The following is a 27,258-nucleotide window of genomic DNA, read 5'->3' on the forward strand; positions in this document are numbered from 1 at the left end:
TTGGCTGGTGGCCCAGGGCACTCGCCCAATCCCGTCAATGGATAATCCGGCCCTGCCTAAATGCTACTGCCAATTTTTGTGCCTACACAGTCTTTTAATCAACCCAGAATTCTGTTCAGTATATTATTAGAGCTTGCAACAGATTTAAGATATCATTCTTTGTCATTTAAACCTTCTATGCACAAAGAATCAGATTAAATGATCAATCAGTTACTTCTGGGATTATTTTTAACAAATAGCCATTTTACACATCTGAAGATAGGCACGTGAATTTAGAAATTTGTATCTTTCTGGTTCTTTCTTTGTTTAAAGCCAATCAAGTTTTTGTTTTAACTTTCCAATCAGAATCAAAGACTCACCATTCTCTCAATGAATTCAGAGAATATTTTTAAGGTCAGAGCTTCAAAGCCAAGCTGTTTATGTTACACCCTGATAAAGGGGGAAAATAGACATTAATAAATGAAGACACGGACTCGTGCTGTTGTCTCTGCGTCAGTCTGTATTAGCTGTGATGCACAGCACAGCTCGAGTCAGCCACAACCTGCAACCTTCGATTTGGAAGGACTTCTGCAGCTTTGTTATGAAAGAATTTTACAAGGACTTTACTTTGAAATGGGAAAATGTTGTGTTTTGTTTTTTTAGAAAACAAAGTAAAGAAGATATATTTTTTATTATAAATTTGTTAATTGTGCAAGCTAAATTTTATATCCACAAATGCAAATATATAAAACAAAAACCGGCCTTTAAACATTTTTATTGTGATATGTTATCATATATAAAATTAATTAGTGGTTCATTGAACAAAAAGGCTATGAAAACTAGGAATATTTGTATAACTTACGATTTGTTTGAATGTATGTGATGTCTCTATCCCTCTGGCAAGAGTAATATTAAGATGTATACTTTGTATATTATGTATTCTGTTGTTTACGTTTGAGATTTAATAAAAAAAAAAAAAAACCTGCAACCTTCGATCTCCCCCTAGTGGACACTCCAAAAAGTACACTTAAAATCATATTGATTTTAACTCTTTTTTTATTTTTCTATTACAGTTGAATCACATTGATTCCATCATTTGTATGATCATTTTGATCTTTGATCTTTTTAACCTCTACATTTACAGCATTTGCTCTCTTCCGTTTCATTATTTCTATCAGGGCTAAGCAAGTTACCTAATTTTTCAGCCATAATTCTAGCACAGTTGAAAAGCAAAACAGATTATAGCAGCAAGAGATTGAGGCGGTGATTTTACCAACAGCACTTGACTTCTTCGTGATGAAACTCCAAAGTATATTCCAGAATTTCCATATACCTGTCCAATCCAATTAGGGTCATGAAAACAAAATTTTTGCTCTTTCGGGTCGTTCCTGATGCATCCTGATCAATCAATCTTTCCCGTAACTTATATATATATATATATATATATATATATATGGATATGAGTATTTAATTTTTCAACTATTATTATTTTTTAACACTAATTTCGGTTACTCTTTTCCCTAACCAACTGACCTGACCTGATCGCTAAACTCGGGGCGCCCCTGTCTAAGACGGAAGGAATAGAGAATTGGTCGAGCGATTTACGACTAGAACCCCCATTCTAGCATCTAACATTCTCTCGGTATTTCATATACCTTCACACAAATGCTTTTATGGCTCTCAGTGCCACAAAATGCACTATCTGGCCTTTATGGCTCTCAGTGCTACACAAATAGAGAATGCGTTTTGTCCAGCCCCCGGACTGTACATTTTCCCCTCACGGAAAGTACTTCAAATTGTGGTGCACACCTCTCAACTCCAAGTCTACTTCTAAGACCTATAAGTGTGCACCCGTACACCTTTTCTACATACACAAGGTAACTTAACATTACAGGTGTACCTCACTCTGACACCAGTTTACCCAAAACAAATTAATACAAAAGTCTGGTGTCCCTCACTCACGTCTTAAAATATACTTTAAGTAAGAGTAACATAAGTGTGTTTTCTGTAAATACACTAAAATATCACTAAAAGTATGCTTAAGTTTAGTATATTCCTTAAAAGTGTAACTAAGCATATATTTATTACCAAAGTATTTCAAGTATACTTTTTAGAAATATATTAAAATGCAATTCAATATATTTTTAATGCACTTCAAATAAGTATGTTGGGAATACAAATGTATTATAAACATACTACTTGAATTTCAAGTATAATTTTAATACATTTAATCCCACGTCTTTTCCACCTGGGAATAGCAGAGGACCTAGGACAGATCCTTGTGGTACTCCATACATTACTCCCTGTTTAAATAAACAAAGTGGTAGCGATCTGACAGGTAGGATCTAAACCGTTTTGTAATCGATATATAAGTATGTCATGATCTATAGTGTCGAGAAGCTATGTCAAAAAGCTGCTAATATTAACAGGTAACTTGTACTCGAAGCTCCCAGTGCTGAACTTGAAGAAGCTGCCAGGGAGGCTAAAGTCCTTCAAAGGTTCAACATTGTCGGTTTTCTTTGTTTCAGCTAAAAAGGAAGACCAAAGGAAGGCCTTTGTCTTGTCTTGTTTGTGGAGAGGGATGAATTTGGCCATCTTGTGTGTTTATGGAGAAGACCAAAAGCTGCAAAGGCAAACATTTCCAATGGTACGTCTGTGTTGGTCTTAACCCTTTGACTGAACTTTAGGGCAGTTACATTTTGCACAGCATTTGATGTTTCTTAAACTTTGGTTTACATATCCCACGGCCCCATCAGGAAGAGCCCTCAACAAAGTCTTACGCTGTCCGTGTTGATTTTTATTGAACACATCTGTCTAAGCAAGAGTCTGGAAATGCTAGTTTAACTTGTCACGTGACAAATCAGATTTTCAATTAATTTGGCCAAATCAGATCTCTTAAAGCTGTTCACAATTGAGAACAATTAAGCATCCACACCAACAGACAATAACATTCTATTTATTATAAGCACGCTCTATAGTTGTGTTGTTGTCTGCCATTTGTTGTTGTCAATATTTTCATTGTTCGTCATGTGATAAATTCTCTTTCTTTCTGTGTTGCAGGATTTCTCACATACTACTCCATCAGCTCTCCACAATATCAGCCCTTTCAAAAGCTTCCACATCTCTGTCTCTCTCTCTGCTCTCACATCTGCTCTCAATCCTTTACTACCAACTTCCAGTCTTAGCATGTCTACGTGTATTAATTTTTCCTCTACAGTCAACACTCCCATCTCTACTGTGAGCACTTCTGTCGCTATCACTATGACTTTTATAATTATACAATTATAATTGTTATCAACCATTTTAATTTGTCTTGCATATAGTCACAGTTGAAGGAAACAATGATTACAGGAGATATATTTTTAGCCTATTTGTTCATTAAAGGGAAGAAATTTACAATTGGAGGCTCAAAACTTCCAGTTTGTAAAATATTATTTGGCATCTTATAATGTTTTTCTGTAAACAAACTCCATGTACCCATTAATTACTTTATCAATCAGTCATTGATTTAAGTTGTTATATTTCACTATAATTGATTATGTCTTTGCAGATACATTTTCATAATCAACTACTTTTTTTTGTTTTCATTTTTGTTTTCATAGTGACAAACTAGAGAGAGAATGCTGTTCTGGGCACTATGTTTGTCTTGGAAATGTTTGACATATCAATAAACACTGGGAAATGACTACAAAGTGTGTGATTCATATTTTTATTATTATTATTATTATTATTATTATTCCTATTGTTCAACTGACACATCTAAGATTGGCAAGATTGTAGGGTCCATTTCCAGGAAATACAGAGGTGATTAATTGTATACCTTTAATACACTATAAATACACTGTAAGTGTTACAGAAGCAAAATTGATGTTGTTTGAATAACTATGAGAGTTGTAGTTTTTTTGTAAGCAAATGAAAGTATATGCAAACCTTTGAGTTTAAATATTGTATATTAATTAATGTTAGTGTAAACAATGTATACAATGGAAACCATTACACCCTTGTTGAAAAAACAAAAAAAAAAAAAAAATCACTGTAATCAACAAATCTATTGCTGAATTAGGTTAACCACACGATGCAATCTGTTGTTGCAGTTTTATATTGAGTGGAGACAAATAAATCTTTATCTTATTGTCGGTCCATTTACCACAAGAACCCGGAAGATCCTGTCATAGATGACCATTAGGGTGCATCAAAAAACACAATTCTTGAATTTTGATATGGCTGTGTGCTAAAAGTGTTCCAGTATATGTAGAAACAACACATGCAAAATATTTTTCCAGTACATGATGATTTAGGGGTGCCACTGCACATCTGTTTTTGTTGGATAAAGTGGTTAACAGTGCTAAATGGTCGCCATTGAGATCTGAGGTAAACAATACTACAGCTCAAGAAAACTGAGGTGATCTTTCTGTTTGAGGTGATCTTTCTGTGTTGGGTATGTATTATTACATATTACTATCATATCTGTAGTTGTGTCTTTGTATACTTATTTATCATAAGTCATTTAAGTCATATTTATAGGTATTTGGTGCTCATTACATCTAGCTAACGTTAGTTTGCCAACCTTTGACAGAATAATATTGACAGAAAAACACAGAATTGTTGACATTTTTGCAGATTTATTAAAAAAGAAAAACTGAAATATCACATGGTCCTAAGTATTCAGACCCTTTGCTGTGACACTCATATATTTAATTCAGGTGCTGTCCATTTCTTCTGATCATCCTTGAGATGGTTCTACACCTTAATTTGAGTCCAGCTGTGTTTGATTATACTGATTGGACTTGATTAGGAAAGCCACACACCTGTCTATATAAGACCTTACAGCTCACAGTGCATGTCAGAGCAAATGAGAATCATGAGGTCAAAGGAACTGCCTGAAGAGCTCAGAGACAGAGTTGTGGCAAGGCACAGATCTGGCCAAGGTTACAAAAAAATTTCTGCTGCACTTAAGGTTCCTAAGAGCACAGTGGCCTCCATAATCCTTAAATGGAAGACGTTCGGGACGACCAGAACCCTTCCTAGAGCTGGCCGTCTGGCCAAACTGAGCTATCGGGGGAGAAGAGCCTTGGTGAGAGAGGTAAAGAAGAACCCAAAGATCACTGTGGCTGAGCTCCAGAGATGCAGTCGGGAGATGGGAGAAAGTTGTAGAAAGTCAACCATCACTGCAGCCCTCCACCAGTCGGGGCTTTATGGCAGAGTGGCCCGACGGAAGCCTCTCCTCAGTGCAAGACACATGAAAGCCCGCATGGAGTTTGATAAAAAACACCTGTATAAGATTCTCTGGTCTGATGAGACCAAGATAGAACTTTTTGGCCTTAATTCTAAGCGGTATGTGTGGAGAAAACCAGGCACTGCTCATCACCTGTCCAATACAGTCCCAACAGTGAAGCATGGTGGTGGCAGCATCATGCTGTGGGGGTGTTTTTCAGCTGCAGGGACAGGACGACTGGTTGCAATCGAGGGAAAGATGAATGCGGCCAAGTACAGGGATATCCTGGACAAAAACCTTCTCCAGAGTGCTCAGGACCTTCTAACTAGACAATGACCCTAAGCACACAGCTAAAATAACGAAGGAGTGGCTTCACAACAACTCCATGACTGTTCTTGAATGGCCCAGCCAGAGCCCTGACTTAAACCCAATTGAGCATCTCTGGAGAGACCTAAAATTGGCTGTCCACCAACGTTTACCATCCAACCTGACAGAACTGGAGAGGATCTGCAAGGAGGAATGGCAGAGGATTCCCAAATCCAGGTGTGAAAAACTTGTTGCATCTTTCCCAAAAAGACTCATGGCTGTATTAGATCAAAAGGGTGCTTCTACTAAATACTGAGCAAAGGGTCTGAATACTTAGGACCATGTGATATTACAGTTTTTCTTTTTTAATAAATTTGCAAAAATGTCAACAATTGTGTTTTTCTGTCAATATGGGGTGCTGTGTGTACATTTAATGAGGAAAAAAATGAACTTAAATGATTTTAGCAAATGGCTGCAATATAACAAAGAGTGAAAAATTTAAGGGGGTCTGAATACTTTCCGTACCCACTGTAGATGTCTCATGTTTATTGAGAGTAGCATTGTATTTCTTACAGTAAATTAACATGATGTTGCTCATTGGAGCAGACTCTGGCACAGACTGAGCAATTAAGTTTTAAGTTTAGTTAGTGTCAGCTCTTACCATTTAGGCCCTGTTAGTTGCCAGTGAGTTAGCCACTAGAGAGGGTTTGTTCTTTTAAGTGTGTCAGTATCGCCCCTTGTGTTTAACAATGAAGTCAATTAAACTTTATATGTGTGTCCGACATCCATCACTGCTGCACAAAATTCAGGGTAAGACCACGTGAACATGTCCCATTGACCTCCATTCATTTTGTCTATAGGACAAATTAATGGAGAATCTTGAAAGTTGAATTCTGAGAAATGCCCAAGTTGCACAAAGGGCAAACAAACAACTTTTACTTTGATAACCCTATAGAACATGTTACTGTATAAAAGTTCACTGTACTCAACATTTCCAGGTCAACCTTTTGGCAATTAGACAAAAAATTGCACATTTTTCGAAATTTCGCCAAAGTTCATGTGTTAGGTGGCACCCCTAAATCTCAGTGGAATTCCTCAAAACTTTGCAAAAATAATTTTTATGTTAATTGGAACAAAATGCAGTGCCAGCCAAATTGATATTTTGAAATTAAAATTTCCCATTCAAATTTGATGCACCCTAATGACCATATATGGACAAGTAAGTGTGACGCCTCTGCTCAACTGGGTTGCCATTGGCTTTGAACTTCTCTTGGCACTCGCAGAACTCACTGTGATTGGAGTATCTTTTAACCCAAATTAAAAAAAACGCTTAATGTTGCAAAGTACGTTTTGCTGTTATTAATGTGTCAGTAATACCTTCAGTTAACAATTAAGTGTTGCTATTTCGTGAGATCTTTACCGAGATCCTAACCCTAAGCATAACTTCATTGAACTACAAATAGGTTTTTTTGCTTTCAATGGATAGAATGCCAGAGGCTTATGGGTAAAGTAGTTTAAAATGTTTAATAATGAAATGAGGAAAAATACAATCTTTTTTGAACAAAGGGATATCTAAACATGTTCACTGTACAAACATCTATGACATATTTAAGAGACAGGCTTAAATTTGGTATTTTACTAAGAGCACTTTTTTAAACACCTTTATACCACCTTTACATATATGTTTGAAAACTGTGTCCAACATTATTTAGTAAACATAGCACAAGTAGTTGTCTTGCCAATTTTCTGTTTGATACTATAATCAGACTTTGATTTACAGCCATTTGAAATGTTACATTTTTTGCTCTTCCAGGGGTCTCTGCTGGGCCCCTTGGGTATTGAAGGGCTGCAAAACATACACAGATCTATTCTCATCATGGACAACAAACTGTGTTGAGTCGCATTTATGTCTGAAAAATTATTTTAGATTGTCTTTTCAACAACTTGCCATTATGTAAGTTGTGGCAAGTCATAGTTAGAATAAGAATGGACCCAAAAATCGCCATTTGGAACGGGCTCCATTTATTTAATTAGATCAAGAACAAGAATACAGTGCTGACAGTAAACAAAGACACCAAATTAAACAACCAATACATATTGTGACACTTCATTGTACAATTACAGTATTACGCCAATGTGTCATTCAGTAAGACAAGGTACAGACAGTGTGTAGTTTATGTGCAAAGTCATACAATTCGTGCATTGCCAAGAATCATAGCATACAAGACCTTGAATTTGTAAAACTCTTGTCAAAAAAATTGCATCTTTGTCCTACTCAAATGTTGGACATCAGTAATGTACATGCTCATCTTCATTATAATATTCATGTTGATCTTTCCCTGGTAAATCATCCTCAGGTATGCATGAAGTGCTTGTAGCAATTTAGTCCATGCAGTCTCTTCTAATGCATCTTTCAGCCTTCCCCTAATGTAACAGAGTCATTAATATAATCTAATGATTATGTCTTAAATAAAACAATCATGGTAATTATATGTATTGTTTACAAAATTAAATGGTGTATGTACCAAACACCATCCTTAATACAGAATATTCACCATACTTTATTATTCAACACCATGTGCAATACTTTACTGGAGGATACAGCATAAAAACAGCTAAAGTAGCATATAAAGATAAATCATATTCAAAAGAAATAAAAAATAGTTATTTAAAACCATATTATATTAATCAGATAAACTGATGAAGCACCCCAAATGCATGCATGGTGAAATATCTTGAGCATCATAGAATCACATTCAGTTTCCTTCTCATCAGATCTCTCCTGGTTTTCTTCCTCTTGCTTGCTTGTCCATGTCCCTATCATAATCTTCTTCTTCAATGTCATGAACATTTTGCAGTTGTTATCCATCACCCTACAGTACAACTGACGAACAAAAGAAATGTGACCAATTCAAATCAAATCACTTTATTGTCACAATACCATGAACACGTACAGGTGGTGAAAGACTTTTGTGCAAACTGCAGCATGACGTTATGGATGACACATATTGAATATATATTCAACATATGTAGTTAAAGCTATATATAAATATACATATATATACACAATACATGTAGAGAACAATATATGGTAAATATTATACTGTACAGAGAGCACAAAATGAAAACAATAATAAACACAATAATCACAGTACACATATACCTTTGCAGTGCAGTACGGTATGAATTAGTGCAAACAGATTGTCAGGGTGCAGAATAATAGCGAGTCAGAGTCCAGTCAGTGTAAGTGATAGAGTGCAGTGCATAAGAGGTTGGTGGGGTGTGTGTGGTGCTAATGGTACGAGTTCAGTTCTGTCTGATTGCTTGTGGAAAGAACTTGTCTCGCAATCTGTTGGTGCGGGTACTGTTGATGGTAATGGTGAAAGCAGTCCATGGCTGGGGTGGCTGGAGTCTGATGGTCCTCTGTGCTTTCTTCACAAACCACCTGGTGCAGATGTCCTGGAGGAACAAAATCATTTAGGGTGCTGTAAATCAATAAACAATATATAATATTATTTAGAATCATTGCACTGGACTTTCCATTGATTCCTGTTGAATGTTGTTGGAGGTATGGGCTAAAAAAATCCCTCCACCACTATCTTGCAGTTGTTCAGTTGTGAAGTTTCTTTCATGTGCCGTAACATCTCAGCTGTCGCAGTAGAGCTGTTCGTGAATGCAGTCTTCACAGCAGATATCTGATGGGTTCAGGCAGCAGTGCAGCACTTGGTGGCCACTGAATTGATATCTTCATCAACTGGCTTCATCCTCCTTCAAACATACAGACAAAACAATAAGTCAATGATAACTCCAGAGAAATAGATTTGGTGAATAGGTGCAGGTGTCAGTACTCACCATATTCGGTCATTTCCTGCCCAAATTCCAGAGATTAGGGAAGGAAATGACAGGACTGGTTTGACTGGCTTGCTGTGATTGATTTTCTTTGTGTTTTTGGTCTTCCATTTTGGCTGTAAAACAAGAAAATATCTATTGACCTCATGTTTAATTACTGCTGTTGGTTAAACATATAAATTAAGACAGATATATTTAAGTTCATTCACCAAAAGATTCCGGTCAGAGGATTTGATGAATAAATATTGATTACAATTTTCTACAAACCTTACCTGGCGAGAGCTCATCATCACAAAAACTTGCTGACCCTCACTAGCAGCCGTTCAGTTGACAAAACTGAAAAAGGCCATCATGCAAACTCTCTGTTTCTACCTTACAACAGAGCAAAAAGAATGTGTGAGTGAGTGAGGGAGTAAAGGACTAAGATGAAGAGAAATAGGCAAAGAAAGGCAGAATTGTGCGTTTAAGTTTAACGAAATGAGAGGAAAAAGGTTTTTTTAGAAAAAGCTGTATCAAGCTATATTAATATGAATTATTTTAAAACGAGTCTATACCGCAGCTATTTAACATTTAATGACAGAGTAACAATATCATCAGAATCAGTTTTCATTTTTTTTACTTTTAAAAAGACAGAGGAACAATATAATTGGAATTAATTTTCCGGCTGATGAACAATAAAAACAGCCAATCATAATTCTTTAAAGACTTTAAAGAGCTTGAGCATTTAAAGTGGCAGACAACAACTTAACTGCAGCGTGTATAATAATAAACTGAACTTTATCATTTGTTGGTGTGGATGCTAAAATACAGTAGTTCTCATTATAGTATATATAGTGATCTGATTTGGCCAAATTAATTGAAGATCTGATTTGTCACGTGACAAGTTAAACTAGCATTTCCAGACTCTAGCTTAGACAGATGTGTTCAATAAAAATCAACACGGACAGCGTAAGACTTTGTTGAGGGCTCTTCCTGATGGGGCCGTGGGATATGTAAACCAAAGTTTAAGAAACATCAAATGCTGTGCAAAATGTAACTGCCCTAAAGTTACAGACGTACCATTGGAAATGTTTGCCTTTGCAGCTTTTGGTCTTCTCCATAAACACACAAGATGGCCAAATTCATCCCTCTCCACAAACAAGACAAGACAAAGGCCTTCCTTTGGTCTTCCTTTTTAGCTGAAACAAAGAAAACCGACAATGTTGAACCTTTGAAGGACTTTAGCCTCCCTGGCAGCTTCTTCAAGTTCAGCACTGGGAGCTTCGAGTACAAGTTACCTGTTAATATTAGCAGCTTTTGACATAACAGATCAAAATTCGATTCTGAGCTTTGAAAATATGCCATGATGAAAAAGAGAAAGGAAGAAAGAGAGCAAAATTTGTAAATTAATTATGAATAACAGTTCAGAAATATAGGCAAGGAAAAGCTGACAGAGAGAGAGAGAGAGAGAGAGAGAGAGAGAGAGCTGTTGATAAACAGCTGTTGGACACTAAAGGTTTTTGTAGGAGATGAATTATATTATTTTTTACATAAAAGTATTAAAGGCATGGCAAGTTATGTGATTAACTACAAATAGTACACAGTAAAAACAGTTACTGTGGTAAAAACATGGTAAATGTTGTGTTTTTGTGCTTTAACTACAAATAATACACAGTAAAAACACAGTTACTGTGGTAAAACAAGGTAAGTGTTGTGGATACCGTGTTTTAACTACAAATACCACATTAAAACTACGTTACTGTGGTAAAAACATGGTAAATGTTGTGTTACTGTGCTTTAACTACAAATAGTAACATTACACAGTAAAAACACAGTTTTCAAAGTATGTTAAGTGTTGTGTACTGTGCTTTAACTACAAAGAGTACACAATAAACACAGTAATTATAGTAAAATCATGGTTAGTGTTGTGCTTTTCAAATAGTGTGCAGTAAAAACATTGTTAAAATTTACATAGCAGACTATTTTATCCAAAGCTACTGTGGTAAAACCATGGTAAGTATTGTGTTTACTGTAATTGTGTTAACTACAAATACCACAGTAAAACGACAGTTACTATGGTAAAAAGTGTTGTGGCCACTGGGCATTTAACAGCACTGTGATTACATTAGTTCAGAGGCATTCACAACTGATTTGTAAAGAAAACGTCAAACTGCACTTGCTTACACATTAATTGCAGACAATCAGAACGGTACCTTAAAAAACAAAAAACATAATATACATACCTGGACAACGACGTACGTTGAATTGTTGGGTCACGCCTCCTTTTTTAATTAGTAAGGATGGTAAGGACAGTCAAAGGTCATTTGATGACGACACACCAGACAAACGAGACTGTAGTAATTTCTAAGGCTGCTAGAGGGCGCTTGATTTCAAAACGTAATAATTGGTCGTAATACGCTGCTTGCACAAACGACCTATGGGGCAGTGTTAATTTCGTCGACGAAGACGAAAAATATTCGTCAACGAACCTTTTTTCTGTGACTAAGACGTTGACCAGCTAAAATTAATATCTGATGATAAAAACTATGACGAAATTTATGCCGCGTCTTCATTAACAAGACGAGACGGGACTAAAATGTTATTTGAGGACTACCGGACATTCAAAATACATCCTAGGCTAAGTTAACTGTCTTGTCTTTCAAAATGTGCGTCTCTGTCACTAGATTACAATCAGATGAGGGGCGTATCTAGTCTCAGTATGGCAGCCGCAATGGACGGATAGGCGATCAAAACGCCAACTAGCGATCTGAAACAATAGCCTCAGCACCCCAAAGGGTTGGGGATAGGGTGACCAGACGTTCCGTTTTTCCCGGGAGTCGCAGTTCGTTGTCGATTAATTTAAAGTTTGTGAAGGCGGGATAGGCGGAGTCGCGCTGATAGAAGCGCTCTCTCTCGTGCGCAAGCTCCACTTCTTCAGTACAGCGCGCGATCAGTTCTCAGTTCTCAGCGCTTAAATACACACAGCAGTCCTGTGTCTATCGTGTAGAGTCAGAGTATCTCACATAAATACAGTCAGTTATGGCTTAAGTGAGCTTAAACAGGTGGGTGAAAACTGAATGTGTGTCAGTATTACATGCATGCCTTCCGTCTTAAAGGTACAGCATTCCTATCTGTGTCATAAATGTAACCAACAAAATATGTTAAATAAATGTATACTTGAGTAAAGCTACTGTATCTGAAAAATGAGTTTAATTTGTATCTCTACCAAAAAATGAAAATGTATTCCAGTTTTTCCAAATTCAATCCTTGAATCAAATTTCTCATAAGCGTAATTGATTTGGTCTAAAGAGAGAAGAATGTATGCCTATTTTTGTTTGAATACTACATATAATATAGCTACCAAAATAAATGTTGTTAACTGCACTTTGACTAAAAGTTGACAAAAATACAATGACTTTTCGTCGACTAAAACTATGAAAGACTCAAATGACTAAAATGTGACTAAGACTATTAAGCATTTTCCTCTTAAGACTAAGACTTACCCTGCGTCCCAATGTTCATACTATCCATCCTAAATAGTATGTGAGACTGCAATAAGTGTGTCCCAAATGTATGTTGAAAAGAGTATGCCAAAAGTCCCCGGATGGTCTACTATTTCAGGTCGATTTTTGAAGTGTGGATTCGTGCACACTCTAATGGCTAAAATTGCCCACAATCCATTGCGCTTTGGCGAAGGATTCGGTCCAGAACTACAAACACGAATAAAACGCGTTAGAAAACTACAAACGTGGCGGATGCGCGCGATCGACCTTAGAGAGGTTTACAAGGGGTCTGAGAGTTACTAATAATCAACATTTAAACTGGTAAAAACTATTTATTTATTATTATCCGTATTATATTTAATCTGCAACAGCAATGTGAACTTTTATAAACATCCATTTGGTCGTTAAATTTTAAATGCATCATTATGCAGAAAATAGAGTTCTCCGCATAAAAGACCCGCGACTGGCAGATCAATGAGCTGCTTCTTTTCTCTCCAATACGGTAGGAAGTTAAATGAAATGAAATGTGGAGGATGTTAATGTGACAAGATGATTGACAGGCCAGTTTACAGTGACAGGGTGCGTGTAACAGATGCGACAGAGACCATTAAAGACGCAGTTGTGTGACGTGATAGTATGTCCCAAAGCTTGCCTACTCTTCTACTACACACTCAAAAGTGTGTACTTTTTCTTCACCAAAAGAGTACATACTTTAAGAGCGTAGTATAAGCAGGCACATTGGGACGCAGCATAAGACTAAATCAAAAATGCCTGCCAAAATTAACACTGCTGTATGGGGTCGTTTTTCGGAGGAGGACAGTACTAAGGTCTGGTATGCATCTTTTACTCTTTGAGAATTTTATGTTTTGTATTGATATGATTTGACATCTTTGAATTGGCTATTCAATTGGCATAATTAATACATATTTACCTGACTGATAATAAAATGTTATATTTGACTTATTCTGATCTCTTCAGAAATCATTTTTCAAGTAGATTAATGTGTAGTGGTATTTATGCAAATCTGTGTTCAGGACAGATCATACCAAAGCACCAATGGATGAACCATGGGGAACACCATGAGGGAAAAATTATATATGTTTTATATTATATATATATATGGTTATAGGAAAAAATACACTTTTTGTTATTAGTATGCAGGCGCAGCTCACTTAAAGGTAATATAACCACTCTGCACTCTCTGAGTAAGTTTAGAACTGTCAAGTTTAAGGGTAAGGGGGGGATTCACTAAATTCCAGGGGTTTCATTACCACGACGTAAAATGGGCGTTTCTGGAGGTGTTGGGAAAACGCCCCCTTTCCAAAAAAAAAAAAAGAAATCAAGAGGTCACCGATCATGCGCAGAATGCAGTTATTATTATTTTTTTTTTGCGCAGGCATTTCCAATCCAGGATCAGCTCAGATGGATCATGAAGGAGAAGCATACGTACTACCGGCACATCCGGAAACTTAACTTTCAATTTCGTCACCGCCCTTTTGGGGAAAATAAACTAGACTTCCCATAGACTTCAATACAAAATAGCGGCACAAAGCAACGTCCTTACACAGCCGGCAGGCGTGAATAACTTAAGAAATCACTCAGATTAAACATGTCAAGTAATTATATGTCCACCCTGCCTGCCATAGAGAGTGAAAGATACATCCACAAACTTAATTTGGTCAATTTAAAAACTCATTCTCCCAGCGTCAAATTGGTGTAACAACCCCACCCAGTGGCCAGAGGTGTTTTACCTGACATTTACTCTTTTTTATTTATTTATTTATTTATTTTTATTCAAAGAACAATAACAAACAACATGTTATCAAGACACGGGGGGACGGAGTCCGGGGAGTGAATTTCGAGGGGGGACGGCGTTTCATTTCCAACTATTTGGAAAATAAAGTGATTTCTACATTTTATTCATTCAAAAGACGATGAAAGCGATCCCAGTTCTGCATATAAACGTAGCGCTGTGTTTATGGTTCGCTGCACAATGCAGTCTTTTGCTATTTAATACCTGCAGACTGCAGCCAATAGAAATGCTCCTCTATCGCTGCGCGTCCTGCTCCTCGCAGCACAGAGCGTGAAAGCAGACTGCAGTTGTTGTCATTCATTGTAACAAACAAAGTGTAGAGAGATGTAAATAATATATTCAGTGTGCAGTGTAGAGAGCTTCATTCATTAAAATGGAAGTTTGTGAGATAGCAATGAACGGAGGGTAACAGCTTTTTAATGAGAGTGCAAATGTGAAATTGAATTTATACAACAGCTTTTGATTTTATACAAAAGTTAATATTAAGTGACTTACATTTTAGGAACACTGTTGTCTATTTTACTCTATTTCGTCGACAAAAATATAGTTAACAAAACAAAGTCACAGCTGAGCCTCTGCGCAAGTCTTTGACACAGCGCTGTTTCGTTTATGAATTAATCTTTGCTTTTGAATAAATCTAGTGAGTCAATGATTCAATGACCCATTCATAAAGAGAGTCACTTGCTTAGTTCCTAAATGAATCAGCCGTTTGAACGAATCGATTGAATGAATGATTCAGTGACAAAGACAGTGACTTAATGCCACCTACTGGCGGTTTCTGTTTCATTTTTATAGTCATTTAATTCATTGAAATTTATATATTTAAAACATTAATCTCATAACATTGTTATTATGAGATGCATTAATGCCACCTCTGAGTCTTGTCAAAAATTTCTTAAATTCTGTAAATATTGCTTAATGCCACATTTGTGCTCTTCTGTGCCATGCAAAGATGAATTGTTGATGCTGATTTCATTTGACTGGAAACATATTCTTCTGTTATATCTTATTATTTTCATTTAATTTATTGTTTAATTAAAATTTTTTGATAAAAGTTTATAAATCAAATTTTTTTGGCACAAAATATGACATACATTTAATAAAGTTAGAAAAATGGCATTACAAAGGTTTTAAAAAAAACAAAACAAAAAATAAAAAACTTTAAGGAGTCAAATATCAATAGAAAGGTTAATTTCTGGGTCATTCCTGGGATTCGGTCATATTTCAGTCCCCCAGAGTTTCTAAAGTGGTGGTTCACGAAAATGAATTGTTAGAAGCTTTTCACAAAACTTTGGGATGCCCATTATAATTAATAAAAATAATTATTGCATTTTTATATTTTTAGCATAAAATAATGTCTTATATCTATCTTGAACCAAGCATTTTGTAGAGTTTGTACTTAGAAAATTAATAACAAAATGTCCATAGTGTCTGTGATTTTTGGCAACAATGTAAGCATTTACTTGTGTTCCTTTCTTGTAAAAAATATTTTCTAAAAAAAATGCAAAATATTTGATTAAAAAACAGACTGTAAAGATATGTCTCTCAGTCTGAACTCAACCCCGTCACACTAACCATTCTTTGCCCATAATAATTTAGTCTCCACTCATATGTGACTTCATTCAGGTCTCTTTAATAGTGGTGCAGAAAATGGTTAGTGGTATCATACTTTTTATTCATATTTTTGAGGCATGTTATGGTCAGGGAGGGCAAGCTTAACAACTCAACACCGTCATATAAAATTAAGATGGAAAATTATTACTTTTACAACATTTTATTTTCATTCATAAGTATATACAATGTGTTTATTTTATTGCTGCCATATATGGTCTACTCTCCTATGAGCAGCAGTGGCCAATTTGTGTGAAAAACCACAACCCTGTCACAAATATATGTATTTCTCATTGTTACAGGGTTGTAAACTTGTGACAGGGTTGAGTTATTTGCTTCATTTATTAATCATTTTAATGAAAAAATATAAAATAGTTATGGTTTCAGTAAATATATATACTCCAAAATCATGACAACTCATATTTTTTGTTTTAAATAGAATTTTTTATGTAATATGTAGACTTAAACGTGGACAAGCATCATACATCAGAAATTGTGCCCACATTTGCAGCAGAAAGACAATGTTGGCCATGCAGATATGTTGACCCAGAAACAAGGGGACAATATGAGAGAGAAACAAAACCAAAATTTTTAATTTAAGGCAATGTATCCCTTCAAATGTGTTACAGTCTTCAACCCCATCATACCTTGTCACATTAATATTTTTAGAAAAATATAGGGAAGACAATTAAGAACAAAAGTATTTCTTGCTGATTACCATCTGACATGTTAAGGGCTAAAACAATAAAATTGTGTTTTTAGTTAAAATTTTAAATTAAAAATATTTTTTACAAAAATAAAGAGACTTTAGACACACAATTTGTGTATTTTTAGCTTCAGTCCTATAAAAATGTGAAAATGATGGTAAATGTTATCATTAAATTGTTATCAGGGACACAAGAGCAGTAGGTAGACGTTTGTTTTATAACAATTTCTGTGTAAAATCCTTTTTAAACCAATCCCATTTTGTCCGTTACAGGGTTGAGAAAAAAAAAGCTGGAAAAAAACTCAAATTGATAAAAGGTCTTTAATGCCCGAGGTGGGAAAATATGATATTTTGAATATGATATATTAAAATATGATGAATATTTTTTGGAGGTTTGATATGTGCCTAATGATGTGGGGTATTTAGAAGTTGAAAAAGTTGAAATGTTACCGAATCCCATTGATCAGAAGGTCTGTTCCTATTTTTTATTTTTTTTTTTTTTTTTGAAGTAGGAGCACTAGTGCTCCTGAAAAGAAATGTAAGCATAGAGTCCTCACGAATGTAATATTAAAAACTAAATGCAAACGAAAAAAAAAAAAAGCTCGAGTCCCCCCAGTGAATTATGGCCATTTCCACCACTGCATATACATGTATGTACTGTATGTATATATATACACACATATAAAATCAAATGTACAGTGCCAAAATAAGTGTAAGGCAGTTTCCTCATATTCATTACAAAAGGTACAATTTATATTTATTCCTTTTTTAAATTTTTGTAAATAATGATTTGCTGGATAAAATCTGTGAATGAGCTTATAAGAAATTTCTTTAATCTTGTTTCTAAGATGATATTTCTGAGGTAACAACCATACTTTTCTCCAGCAAATCAGTTTTCCATTCAATGAGGAGACCCAGTGAGACAAAATATAAGGTACAGTAACAATTTCCCTTTGGAAAAGAGTACGAATAGCTCTATTATTACTCTTGGGGTATGATGAAAAACAAATTTCACCAACATAAGATTTAGTAACGTCAAAAGACACTGAACCGGGAGAATGGTCTTTATCAATACCTCTAAATAGCATTTGTGTACCTGAAGGAATTGAACCAAAAACCATTGCAAATTCTTTTTGAGTAACTGGTATTTTATAATAAGAAAGAAATTCATCATAAAAAAAGAGTGTTCCTTCTTTATTATATAACTGACTAACCAATTTAATATTGTTGTCAAACCAGTTCTTTAAAAAAAGAGATTTGTGTTTATAAGGCATATTTCTGTTATTCCAGATGAAATAGCGATGCGGAGAAAAATTGTGCTTCTATATTAATGACCAAGATAGGAGCACTTGTTTGTGGAAAGCGGATAACTTAGATGGAATTTTATCTATATTATAATTACACAACAAAACAAAACTAAGACCACCAATATTTGAAAAAGCATATTTAGGAATAAAATTCCAGACAGAAGTGGTTTTTTTTAAGTGATACTTAATCCAATTAATCTTAAAGGTATGGTTTATTGTGGTGAAATCTAAGAAGTTAAGGCCACCATTCTCATATGTATTCATAATTACAGTCTTTTTAACATAGTGTGTTCGATTTTTCCATAAGAAATCAAATAGCATTTTATCAATATTTTTACTAGTAAGGTTATCAAGATACAAAGATAAGGAGGCATATGTCAGTCGGCTATACCTTCAGCCTTCGTAAGGAGAACTCTCCCCTTTAGGGAGAGATCTCTTTGAAGCCAGAAGTTGAATTTATTTTTAGTTTGATCAATTATCGGGTTAAAATTCAGAGAACATCTTTTCAGTTGGTCTTTAACAATAATTATACCCAAGTATGTAACATTATCCTTGACAGGAATGTTACTAATACTTGTTAAATCACAGTCTTTAACAGCCATTAGCTCACACTTATTAATATTGAGATAGAGACCAGAGGCTCTAGAAAACTTATTAATAACATTAACTGCAATTGGAATTTGGTCACTATTTTTTTTAAAAAAAAGGGTTGTATCATCAGCTAACTGGCTTATAATAATTTCTCTATTTGCAATTGAGATACCTTTAAGAATACTTTTTTTAAAGTGCATAGATAATAACTGGGTTACAAGCAGGAAAAGATACGGAGAAATAGGACAGCCCTGTCTAATACCTCTTTTTAAATCAAATCTAGAGGTAGTTCCCTGTTTGAGTTTGATTGAGCAATTTGCCTTATTATACAGGGTTTCAACTGCTGTACAAAAGAACTCACCAAACCCAAAAACCTTTAAAGAAGAAAATAAAAAATTATGCTCCACAGTGTCAAAAGCTTTGTGAAAATCTAAAAATAAAATAAAACTATTTTCATCAAGTATGAATAATCTAATGTATCTAAAACCAACCTTACATTATTCGAAATGTGCCTGTTTTTCATAAAACCTGACTGAGTTTCATCTATAATATATTCCAATACATTCTTAATGCTTTTAGCAAATATAGAGGCAATTAATTTATAATCATTATTCAAAAGACTAATTGGCCGCCAATTATCAATTATAGTCAAATCTTTTTTAGGCTTAGGAATAAGGGTACTTAACCCCTGAGTCATGGTAGATGGGAGGCTGGACTTAGATAAACTTTCACAAAAAACTGAAAGAAGAAAAGGGGCTAGCTGCTCCGCAAATAACTTATACAATTCTGAGGTTAGACCGTCAGCTCCGGGAGACTTATTATGTTTTAAGTTATGAACTGAATTGGTTATTTCTTCTAAACTAATAGGTTGGTATTCTGGGTTCACACATAGCTTTATCTAAATTATTAATTTTTTTAATCACTCCCACTGAATTTAAGAAATCATTTGAGGTTTTAGCATCATATTGTGACGCATATAAATTACAGTAGAAGGTGGAGCAATACTCTGAAATCTCTTTAGGGTCCTTTGATATTTTATCATTAGTTTTTAATTGATGAATAGTATTTAATGTAGCGTGACTCTTTTCTAGTCTAAAGAAGTAGGAGGTATTCTGTTCACCTTCCTCCAGCCATCTTTTCCTAGACCTTATAAAGGCTCCTTCAGCCTTTTTTATAGATGTTGTCTAGTTTGCTTTGTAATTCTGCCATATTTGTTTTATCTATATCTGAAAAGTTATTAGACCCTTTGTTTAGGAGTGAGGTAATTCCAAATATAATTTTATCTTCCTGTTCTTTATGAACTTTAGCAAGATGACTGCCAACATGTCTTAAATATTTAGAAGAATCAAATTTAAAAAGTTCCCAATTAGTACAATATGATTTTTCTGTATTAGCCTTTTAAAAAAAATACTTAATGAAACGTGTAATCTCTAGTTTTACTGATTCGACTTTCAGTAAAGAATTATTGAGTTTCCAATAAGATGATTTTGCAGGATTATAAAAAGTTGATATCTGCATATTGAGAAAAATTGCTTTGTGGTCAGTAAGAGGGGTTGGAAATACATCAACAGAAATACTATTTAAGTCAACATTCCTAGATGTAAGCCAAAAATCTATTCTTGATTGCCTGGATAAATCAGTATTACACCAAGTATATGTTTTTTATTTGGATATTTTTGCCTCCAGATGTCTATTAAGTCATATTTCTCCATAAAGGTTTTTAATAGCAAGTTGCATGGAGTTTTCTTTGGTGGTATACGATCTAGCATATTATCTGGAGCAATATTAAAGTCTCCTCCAATACAAATTATACCAGATGGATATTTGTTTAGCCATGAGGAAATTTTGTTTTCAATCACCTCAAACAGAGCCCTATTTTCATTCGAAGAATTGTAACCATACATGTTAATCAAAAAAATGAAAATGTTATTAGTGTAAAGAACCAAAAAAATAAAATGCCCGCAAGGGTCACAGTAATAGTGTAGAACATCACCAGCAAACTTATTCTTTAGTGTTAAAACACCTGCCGAACGTTCAGATCCATGAGAAAACCATGCATCATTTCCCCACTGTGATTTCCAGAAGTTACAGTCATTAACAGTTGAGTGAGACTCTTGAAAGAAACAGAAGTCGGTATTGTATTTTTTCCCAAAAAGAAAAAGAGCTTTACGCTTCACAGAATCTCTCAAACCCCTGGCATTTAGAGAGATAACAGAAATAGAAATAATGAACAAGTTGATGAACAAAAAAAGTTACAGTAAGTGCAAAAAGAGCACAATAAGTACTAAGTATAAACCTGAGAAACGTAGCTCAGCTGAACATACTGAGAAAAAGTCCTACCGTCAAAACATGACAACTGGTTGCCGAAAGAAAGTAACGTACATTAATAAAAACACGGGCCGTAATAATACAGAAGCATCATCCGTAGATGTGAAGGTAGCTGGTAATCGAAAACTTAGATAAAGATCGTAAAGTTCGTTGACGATAAACTGGTCCGCAAAAGGGAGTTATGTTCGTAAAAGAAAGTCTAAGTTTTCTTTTTTATTTATTTTCAGCAGACGCAGGCAGACGTATCTCAGTACCATTAATGAAGGCGCGTGCACCGACGTAGTAGGCAGCTTTTCCAGCTGCACGTGCTTCTTCTACCATAGGCCACAACTTCTTTCGTCTTTCTCTGTCCAGTGGAGTAAGGTCTTCCATAAACCGCATCTCATTGTCTTTTAGATAAGCCGAAGACTTCGCTGCCTTCCACACAGCATCCCTGATAATTCGTGAGGTAAACTGCACTATGATAGCACGAGGGACAGACTTGTTGCCAATTTCATTTGGCTTTTTCCCCAATCTGTGAACTGAGTCTATAGCAAAAGAGAATTTGCCCTTCCCTTCAGGATATGTTTGTTCACATATGCGAATGACTTCATCCCTGATGTTCTCCCTCTCCTTTTCTGGAACCCCTCTCAGCCGAAGATTCCAGCGCCTCGAGTATCTCTCCAGGTCAGCTAAACGAGTTTCACACGTCTCAATTCGCTGCTCCCCAAGTTGCAACCGAGAAGCTAGCTGGTCAACTTTGACTTTCACATCTTTGACTTCAGCAGAGACAAAGTCCACAGTCTTTTTCAAGCCCTCAATTTTCATAGCGTTGTTACTCACCAACTTCTCGAGAGAATCAGAGCGCTCGTTGATCAGCGATGAAATGGATGATAACATTACGACCACATCTTCCAAAGTTTCCCTTTCTTAGAAGCAGGCTTAGTTGGAGTGTCGGGAAGATGAGTTGAGCAAAGACTATCCAGAGTAGGCCCAGGCCCGGGATCAGCAACAACAGAAAGTGCATAGTCGTGCATATCTACAGATATATCCATCAGACTTTTCGCCCGTACTTTACGTTTTTCAGCACTTTTTGGCATATTTACGCCACAATTACATCCTTAATAAAACACACAACGGATGTGTAAGGCAACCAATTGAAAGTAGACGGTTTACGTGAGTTATAATATTTTTGTCAGCAGAGCTACTAAAAGTGATCTTAACACGCTGCCATCTTGGAGCCTCCAATCAAAACAGGGACATTTACTTGTACCTAATCTAATCACCAGGTAAACCAGTGAATGATTTTACTTCGTATTTGAAAGTAAACATCTTTAAATGTATATATTATGTCCTTATATTTAGAGTACTGAGTGCACTTTTCTGTCCAGCCATACAACTAGCCTGGCTTAGCTTTCGATAGCATCATCCCTAATTCATGATATTTCCATAACAGCAAGATATGGATGATGATGGCAGGTAGCCTGGGCTAAATTTGGGTTTTTACAAACATTATTGGTGCACCCAACCACACAACAACTCTTTGGCATGTTGTAAGGTTAGTTCACTTCCTCGATCCGATGCTGTATGGCGGTTTGTTTTCCCCCAAAAGTGGGCGTGAACCTGTTCAGAGACATTCTATGACATTGCGCTGGTTGTGAGTATACCTATGATGGATAATGAAGAACAAAACAGTCATACAGGTTTTTTTTTTTTTTATGATTTTCGAAAACAAACTACCAGAAGAAATGTAAAACGTGCAGTAACCGTCAATAGTAATTTCGTTTTTACTGTAACGTTAGTTGTAGCCAGTCTCCTTACGAAAATTAACCATGGTTTTACAACCACAAAATAATAACGGTTGTGGTAAACTAGCCATAGATTAAACATGTTATTTGTAGTAAAACTGGATAACCTATACAATGGTAATAAATCCGGTAAAAAATAAAAACATGGTTACCACACTTTTACTATAATAAACCATGATTAATTTTAGTACTGACCCAATCTGAACGAATTAATTGGTGTTTATTATTATTATTATTTTTTATTTTTTCCTCAACTGAGTAAATATATAGAATAAAATAAAAGCAGAAACACAATAGACAGTCGATTCACATAATTGTAACAGTCCTTTCACAATCAATTAATCAGTTAAGTGGACAGTAGACAGTTGCCCAGTTATCTGAAGTTACTGTATATAATATAAAAGGTATGTGACACGAAACCCCTGAGATCAGGACAGATATCTGAAGTTACTGTATATAATAAAGAATGTATTTAACACGAAACCCCTGAGATCAGGACAGGTATCTGAAGTTACTGTATATAATATAAAAGGTATTTGACACAGTATCTGAAGTTATAACAGTATAAATGTAATCTGACACGAAACCCCTGAGATCAGGACAGGTATCTGAAGTTACTGTATATAATATAAAAGGTATTTGACACGAAACCCTGAGATCAGGACAGGTATCTGAAGTTACTGTATATAATATAAAAGGTATTTGACACGAAACCCTGAGATCAGGACAGGTATCTGAAGTTACTGTATATAATATAAAAGGTATTTGACACGAAACCCCTGAGATCAGGACAGGTATCTGAAGTTACTGTATATAATATAAAAGGTATTTGACACGGTATCTGAAGTTATAACAGTATGAATTTAATCTGACACAAAACACCCGAGATCAGGACAGGTATTTGAAGTAAATGGCTTTTCCCCAACTGCGCATGATCGGTGACCTATGCAGATTCTCAAATAGGCCACACCTACCTGATGACGCAATTTCGATTACGCTGTTCTGAAACCCCTGGAAAAAGTAGGTAAGGGGTGTGATGTTTCCGGACAATGTGCACTGGGCAGTTGGCGAATCACAACACACTGGACCACCTAACCAATCTGAGCCCATTGCGTATTTCTGAGGGAGGGGCTTTATAGAACCAGGAACTGTGTTTAGGAGAATGAATAAGCAGTGTAGAACACTGATTCTCCCTCTAGTGGTACGTAGAGGAATCACTGAATTAAATATAAATTGATGTTAATGTTAACACTTTTAAAACGCTTGCAAGGTGGCTAAATTATATTTTTAAATGATTTTTATTTACATATTTTTATTTTTTTACTTTTTAAGTACAGTACAGTATTTATTCAGAAGAAACAACAAATTCTAAAGTGTATCAAGACAATTTACAGAAGAATGTCAGGACAGCACTTTATGTCTTTAGCTTTAGAGAGGTTGGGTGATGCAACAAGGCAAGAACACAAAGCACACAATTAAATAAACTACAGAATGGCTTTAATCCCTATAAGTTATTGTTTTAAATGTAACAAATCTAAAAGAAGAGAGCACTGTATTTTTACAATTTAAATTCTGACATATAGGAGTAATCTTAAAACAGGAAAAATATGCACTGCATTATTGCAGCTGAATTTACTATACATTTATGTCAATTATATCGTCATATTTTACTTATTAAAAAAGGACATATACATACAGTATATCTCACAATCTTCTCTGCATATACTAGAACCTGAGTACTGTTAAAAAATCACAGTGAATTTAAACTACATTATTAAAAGGAAAATGTAATTAATGGAATTGTAGGAAATTAATTTAATTAAATTTGTTGAAAGAAAAGTAGCCTATAGTCTTGTAAGAATGTGAGTAGGCTATTTCTAGCTAATGTTAGGCTACATTCATCAATTTTGTTAATATTGTATTGCACTACTACTACTATTTTCCAGTTCCTCAAAACAATATAGTAACATTACTTGATATATATATTTTTTAAACTGTGTTTAAGTTTTAAAAAACACATTACAGATGCCTATTACATTTATTATCTAAATGCACCATATGGTTGCTCTCCTGATGAAACACCTCTCCATCTTCCCCCTTTCTCCAGCTTATTTTGCTGTCACTTTCCAACCTCATGTTCTTCAGCTTTTCACTTATCTGGAAGACCAGCAAGAAAGAATCAAATTAAATCTGACAAATCACGTCATATATAGGCTTCATATTATATATAGCCCTAAATAACAACCCAACCAGCAATAATAATGATGATGATATGAGTGGTGCTTATTGGGTTTAAGGTAATTTAATGCATTCTTCTTGAGCTGTTTCATCGAGTGCACATACTTGGCAAAATTGTGTTGTTGCACCAGAAGTTGACACTAAACACTGTTTAAGGCACAAACCTCATTCATTAAAGATACAAACCTCATTCAGAATGGCCGACTGTAGTGAAGGATCATTCAATGCGCATCTTCCCTTACAGGTCACTTTCAATCTCACAATTTGTTTTCTCTTGTCATCTAAAAAATACTGTACATGTAGTTATGCTCAACATGGAAGATACATCAATGAAGGAAACATATTTTACTTGTTTGTGATGTCTGTTGTAAGAGTGATCTATAAACCATTTGAATCATTTAATTCTGTTAACTAGAGAAACTCACCTCCATAGCAGATAAAAGGCTGCTTTACATCACAGCTGTATTGAGACCATCTGCCAGAGTTGCTTCTTGACATGCCAACACAGTTACCAGATTCTGAACTCATGGATGGTTGACCTTCTACCCAGTGTCTGAACCTCAGATCCCACTGATCAGACCATTCCCAAGAGTCCAGATACAGACCAAACCAGATGTAATATCCAGAAAAAATAATTTGATTTATCTGGTTATTTTCCTCTGAGTTGTGGATGGTGGCCAGGTCTGTGTGATACTGTCTGCAGTAGCTCCGAGCATCTGTCCAGATTTTAGCACTTTGTACTAAAATATATCCATCATTTTCTATTGAGGGACACAAAGAAGGTATCTGTTCTCAGCTCTTCTTTCTCAGCTAAATAGCACAATAATACATTTAAAAGAACAGGGAACTCACTATAGCATACAAAATATCGCATATTGCTACATTCTGTATCATGCCAAACTCCATAAAAAATAGCTACACAATCTCCATCCGCATTTGGCTGTCCTGAAGCCCAGTTATAGTACTGAGAAGTTGTGTTTTCTCCATTAGACCAACTCCATTGTTTGTGTGTCCCTCTCTTCAGTCCAATCCACACTGATCCACTGTATCCAGCATCCACTACATTTACCAGCCTGTTCACATCATCCATGCTGTCTACAGTAGCCAGATCAGTGAATCTCTCTCTGCAGTAACTCTGAGCCTCTGACCATGACATTGCTGTATTTATATAGTGGTATGGACGAGAAACAGCAGAACTGTTCCAGAAGAGCCCTGTTAAAATCAACATTTTAAACCATTTACATTTACATTTACATTTATGCATTTAGCAGACGCTTTTATCCAAAGCGACTTACATTGCATTCAAGTTACAGTTTTTACATTTTATCAGCTCTTGCTTTCCCTGAGAAAACCATGTAAACACATCATCATAAATACAGATTCCAAATGAGCACACCAACCTGACAGCAGCAGCAAAAACAGACTCCCATCCATGACTGCTCACACAGATCCTCACTGGTGTATTCTAAGAGATGATCAAACACATCATCCATTTTCTTTATCACAATTTGGTAAGTAGAGTGTGGTGAATGACAAAAAAGCATAAAAGCACTGTAAACATGAGATGGCTACATACATGGGCTAGTAGCTCTGAGTTAGTATTAGTATACTCTGAAAGCAGTGCAAGTTGTTTTGGATAGGTAAATGTTAGTGATATCAAAAAGCACACTCCAGAGTTATTTAACTTCCCACAATACTATAAACTTGCAAAGGAACATTGTAAGAGAGTTTTCTTATTACCTTAATCCAGTGGCGAGCGGTGACTTTTTTAAGCGGGTATGCTGAGTGCTAAGATTAAGGAAGCAAAATTTCCCAATTAATTCTGTATTCTTATCAGTAATAAGAAGCATTGCTGAATGTATACTTTATTAATACTCGCTGGACGAGTTGTTAATAAGGTATAAATTATACAGTTTTGATTAATATCAATTAATCAGATCAAAACCGAATTTCTAAGATTTGGTTCCCTAAAGCTAAAATTTATAAATGAAGGATAAAACCTTTCATAACGTTACAGTATAATTATTATGCCATCTTCCTAACTAC

At 35.3% G+C, this 27,258-nt stretch overlaps 1 protein-coding gene across 1 annotated transcript in view; it reads right to left on the reverse strand.

The window, feature by feature from the left end:
• Positions 1 to 26,440, reverse strand: part of LOC131533268 (macrophage mannose receptor 1-like) — a 50,698-nt gene extending 24,258 nt beyond the window's left edge. Inside the window, exons 1-2 of the mRNA XM_058765490.1 lie at positions 26,065 to 26,440; positions 25,634 to 25,973 (exon numbers count right to left, since the gene is read on the reverse strand). Of these exons, the coding sequence (XP_058621473.1) occupies positions 25,634 to 25,973; positions 26,065 to 26,440 (716 nt within the window). The remainder of the gene's footprint in view (positions 1 to 25,633; positions 25,974 to 26,064) is intronic.
• Positions 26,441 to 27,258: the final 818 nt, after the last annotated feature.

The sequence above is a fragment of the Onychostoma macrolepis genome, chromosome 02, assembly GCF_012432095.1.
Source record: "Onychostoma macrolepis isolate SWU-2019 chromosome 02, ASM1243209v1, whole genome shotgun sequence".
In the NCBI taxonomy this organism is placed as follows: Eukaryota; Metazoa; Chordata; class Actinopteri; order Cypriniformes; family Cyprinidae; genus Onychostoma; species Onychostoma macrolepis.